This window comes from Orycteropus afer, unplaced genomic scaffold (genome assembly GCF_000298275.1).
Source record: "Orycteropus afer afer isolate SDZICR_OR568_19922 unplaced genomic scaffold, OryAfe1.0 scaffold00045, whole genome shotgun sequence".
In the NCBI taxonomy this organism is placed as follows: Eukaryota; Metazoa; Chordata; class Mammalia; order Tubulidentata; family Orycteropodidae; genus Orycteropus; species Orycteropus afer.
The window spans coordinates 4,415,511-4,420,589 of record NW_006921632.1 but is presented as its reverse complement, the minus strand read 5'-3'; the positions used below and the strand labels follow the sequence as shown (position 1 = coordinate 4,420,589).

Here is a 5,079-nt window from a genome sequence, read left to right as displayed (position 1 = left end):
CCAACCTTCCTTCCGAGGAGTGGCTGGTGGGTTTGAACCTCCAGCCTTCTGGTTAGCAGTCAAGTGCCTTAGCCACTATGCTACCAGAGCTCCCTATCAGACAATATTCTGCTGCTATGTATAAGATTTTCATTGGCTAATTTTTTTTTTTTTTAGAAATTGTTTTTGTTCTCTAGTGCCGCTATAAGGAAAATATCACAAATGGATGGCTTTAACAAACAAGGATTTATTCTCTTAAACTTTAGGAAGCTAGAAGTCTGAGTTCAAAGTGCCAGCTCTAGGGGCTTGGTGAAAGCCCTTCAACACAGGGCTTTAGCTCTGCCTCTTACTCCTGGCCCACTGAAGCTGGAGACATCTCTTAGCTCAGGCAGCTGCTGGCTGCTGAGGCTGACAAACCCAAGGTCAACAAGTAAAATGGCACAATCCCCAGATTATCAAACATTACAATGGGCCACTAATTCAAGTCCATTAACAGTCCCAAGATTGGCAGACAACATAGCAGGCCACTGAGAGGAAGACTCAGCTACATGCAGGGTCCAAGCATGCCAAAAAGCTAGAGACCTTTCTCAAAGCTTCTTATGTACTGGAAGCAGACCACATCCTTAAGGCAGCTACTTAGCTGCTCATAGTAGATTCCATCATGGAGTTGATTATCAATCTCATCATGGGGAATAACTACATCCAATTACTCAGCCACTCAAAGCCAGGTCCAGGCAAGTTGACACATAACCTTAACTACCACAGAAGTAGATCTTTAGGTACTCCTTCCTAATCTCTCTGTTGGGAAGCTCCACTGAAACCTGTCTACCATGGATGGACCCTGCTTGTGTTTGAAATGCTGGTGTCGTAGCTTCCAGCATCCAGAAACATGTAAGCCACCACAAACACGCAGACAAGTGGTGGTTAAATCTCTTACTCCTGATTAACTAACCCATCTTCCTTTATTTTGTTATATTTTCCTCTTGCTTTGATAACAGGACAAGACCATATTCTAAAAATCACTTCCATTTTCCTTTTTGATTTCTGGAGAAAATATTTCAGAAGACATAGTGTTCCAGGCACATCTTTTATTTTGAAATTTCCTTTAAGTTTTAATTTTGTATCAAAGTCTAAGAAGATGGCATTATTATTTCATGACAAAGTATTCAATCTTCTTCTTTTATTTATTAATAAAATCTTCTTAGAATGAAGAGTCTATAGCTTAATTTGGAGACCAGTGATATCCTTATACTATTGGGACTTTCAGTTCTAGAACATGGTATTTTCCTTAATTTATATAGTTTTTCTTTCTCTACATAATTCTTTTCTTTTATTCCACTAAAATGTCATTAAAAACCAATTTTGATGGTGTATTTTATATAGAATACAATCCACCCATATTAGGGGGGGAAGAGTTTGTTGACTTTTGACAAATGTATATAGTCATATAACCAATCGATGTAGAGAGCATTTCCATCACTCCAGAAAGTTTTCTCATGCCCCTTTGCTTGTGCAGTGCAGTGTGCATCTTTAATTTATTAAATTTGTCTTTAAATTATATTATTCAACTTCAGATAGAATGATGGTGTCATACAATACTATACTTCCTTTTTCCCCTTCCTATCTATTGTGCTATAATGTACATTTATTAAAATCATTGAATTTATACTTACAATGAATATAAATTATACCTCAATAAAGCTGTTTTAAAAATAATAAATGATGGATTTATGGAAAAGCTTTGCCTTATGATATTTCAGAATAATCAATGTAAAGTTTAATAGAAATAGACAAAAAGATAATTGATTCAAAATAGAAATGTCAGATAGAGATCATAGCATTTAATGTAAGACATAATATTTCTATGTAGTGGGAAATAAAATGCTATTTAACAAATATTGTTGTCCAAGTGGCTATAAATCCATAAGATAATACATTTAAATATCTATCTTATACCATAAATATAATTTCAAATGATTAAATAATTAATATACAAGATAAACTAATACAAAATTAAGAGCCCATAAACACAATTCAGCAGTAAGTGAATTCATCAGAACAGGACATCTATCAAGGGAAAGACAGACATTTCTAAGTATATAAACACTTAAACTTTTGTATGGCAAAATAAAAAATAAAACTATTAGACAAATGACAGATCTGGTTAATTTTTGCAACACCAAGTTCAGACTGTTAATACCACTAATGAGCAAAATCTTACAAATGGTCAAGACAAAGACAAATACAAAAGAATAATAGGCAAGAGATAGGAACAAGCAAATTATACAAAAGCAAATCTAAATAGTTAACAAGCACATGAAACGATAGTAAAACTCAGTAATAGTATGGAAAATGCAGAATAAACTAAACCAAGACATCACTTTATACCCATCAGAATGGCAAAATGTTTTAAAAGATCTTTAACAACTACTTCTTGGGGGGGAATGGGGAAAACTGCACTTGTTCATTACTTAGGAATTGTGAAGTATTTCAACTTTCCATTCTGGAAAGCAAAATATATTCAAATTGAAAATATATATGCACTTTGATTTTGGAATCCAATTCTTGATAATCACTCCTAAAAGAATAAAAAGAATCCAAAATTAAGGATTTACATAAAGTGTTTTTATTGAAACATTACTCATTGTATCAGAAAACTGGAAGCAAAGGGAATGTCCATATTAGGGAAGGTTATACAGATATGGCATAACTTTATCAGGGAATATTAGGCTAAAATTCAAAAGAATAGACTTAGACTAATATACCTAGGATATTGTTCAGTGAGAGATGTAAATTTTTTTTAAAGTGTTTATTAAGAGGGTTAAAAAATAGTCACATATATGCAAAAGTGAATATATGTATCTGCATACATATTTATGAACATTTGTATGTGTTTAGATGAGCATATAGAATGCTATGATGACAGCTGGCATGATAGGCAAATAGGAAATTCACCTTAATTTCAAGTTACTTGATATCTTGTGGAAGTAGGGCTTAGTTTCCCCGTGGCCTTGCTTCTCTGCTCCATTATGTCAAAGAGTTTACATATTTTCTGAACATTCTTCTCATAGCTGCCTTTACCTCCTTGTTCTGAAGGCTGTAGATGAGGGGATTCAGCATAGGAGTGACCACACTGTACTGTAAAGGGAAGATCATTTCTACAGGGGAACCAGAGTTTGGCAAAAGATAGCTGAGGAAACCTGAACCATAGAACAAGATCACAGTGGTAAGGTGGGAGGAACAGGTAGAGAAGGCCTTGCTTCTGCCGGAGGTGGAGCTGATCTTCATGATGGTGGAGACAATACGGATGTAAGAAAAGAAGATCAAGAGGAAGGTTCCAAAGAAATGCAAGACAGAGGAGCAGAGCAGGAGCGTGAAGTTGATAGAAGTATCAGAACAAGACAGAGGGAAGAGAGAAGACAGTTCACAGCTGAAGTGGGGGATAGTTTGGCTCTCACAAAAGTCTAAGTTGACAGCCAGGAGGATATTGATAAGGGCATCAACAAAGGCCAGGCCCCAGGAGCTCCATACCAGCCCAACACACAGCTGGTTACTCACCACCTGGCCATACAGCAGAGGGGAGCTGATGGCCACATAGCGGTCATAGGCCATCACTGCCAGCAGACAGGCCTCAGTGCCCCCTGTGGCAAACACAAAGAAGGCCTGAGCCAGGCAGCTCTCTACAAAGATGGTTTTGCTTTCAGAAAGTAAATTCTCCAGCATCTTGGGTACTGTGACAGAGGAGTGGCATAGGTCCAGGAAGGACAGTTGGCCCAGAAAGAAGTACATGGGGGTGTGGAGGTGGGAATCAGCTCTGATCACTAGCAGCATCACCAAGTTTCCCATCAGGGTCAGGAGGTAAATCACCAGGAACAGCACAAAGAGAAGAGCCTGGATCTGGGGGTTGGAAGACAGCCCAAGAAGGATGAACTCACTGAACACACTGTGGTTTCCCATAGTGATTAAAAGAAGCTTTATCCTAGGAATCCAAGGAACAAAAACATCAAATTTCCTTTGTGCTTCCCAGTTCCTCCCAGTTCCTTAGCCCTCTTGCTCAGGTACGTTATTTCATGACTGTGCTGAAAATCATGTTCAAATATTTCTAAGCCAACTCCATAATCACCATGATAACTTTGATAATCTTGGATGACAGTCCACCACCTCTCTGTCAACCCCTTATGTAATTTTGTGGATCATCCTCTTATACCTTTAGGAGTTTCTATCTTTTATTTTTAAGATGCATATTAATTAAAAAACATTTTGCATTCTTAAAAGGAATATAGAGAGAATTATTGATGCATCAGAGAAATGAGCTAATAGAAGTGAAGTTCTTAAGAGATGGGAAATGAATGGGATCTAGAGCATAAGTGGAGTTTTGTCCTTAGATAAGAGTAAGAGCCCTTTATCTGTTGTAAGTAAAAGAGAAGGTAAAGAGAGTGGAGACAGAAGCAGCCACACAAATTTTAAGGCTGGAAAATGTGAGATTTTCCAAGTGATTGTTGCAAAGTATTTGATGAAGTGCAAAGTGAGATCATGAACAGAGTCTCTTTCTCTTCCTTTCGTCATATATAGTTCTCTCTCTCTCTCTCTCTCTCTAAAATCCCTGTGTGGATCAAGTGTGCGTGATCTGCTGCTAACTGAAAGTTTGACTGAACCCACCCAATGCCTTCGCAGAAGAAAGGTTCAGCAATCTGCTTCTGTAAAGATTGCAGACTAAAATAAACCTTTAGAACAGTTCTATTCTGCACACATGGGGTCACAATGAGTTGGAATCAATTCGGTGGCAACTAACAACAACATCTCTCTGTGTATTGGTGTGTTCTTTCAGTGAGATCATCATGAGAGATTTTGACAACTCAAGGAGACAAAAGTCAATACAGCAAGTGGAAGATTAATTTCCAAAGGAAATGCAGTAGGATTAACTGTTTGCTCATTTGAGATTTTGGTAAGCAAGTCATACGTTTAGGAGATACTGATTTGAAATTCAGATATGTAGATGTGTTATAAGTATTGAAGATGACAAAGTGATAGGTATTGTTGAGGGAGTAGGAGGCTAAGATGAGGTGGAAGATTCAGTCATTGGTCCAGTGGAAGATAAAA

At 37.3% G+C, this 5,079-nt stretch overlaps 1 protein-coding gene across 1 annotated transcript; it reads right to left on the bottom strand.

Moving 5' to 3' along the window:
• Window positions 1–3,006: 3,006 nt before the first annotated feature.
• LOC103194563 (olfactory receptor 8S1-like) lies at window positions 3,007–3,963 on the bottom strand. The gene has a single exon (XM_007937974.2). The coding sequence runs from the start codon at window positions 3,934–3,936 to the stop codon at window positions 3,007–3,009; it is 930 nt and encodes a 309-aa protein (XP_007936165.1). The 5' UTR covers window positions 3,937–3,963.
• Between the last annotated feature and the right edge of the window lie 1,116 nt (window positions 3,964–5,079).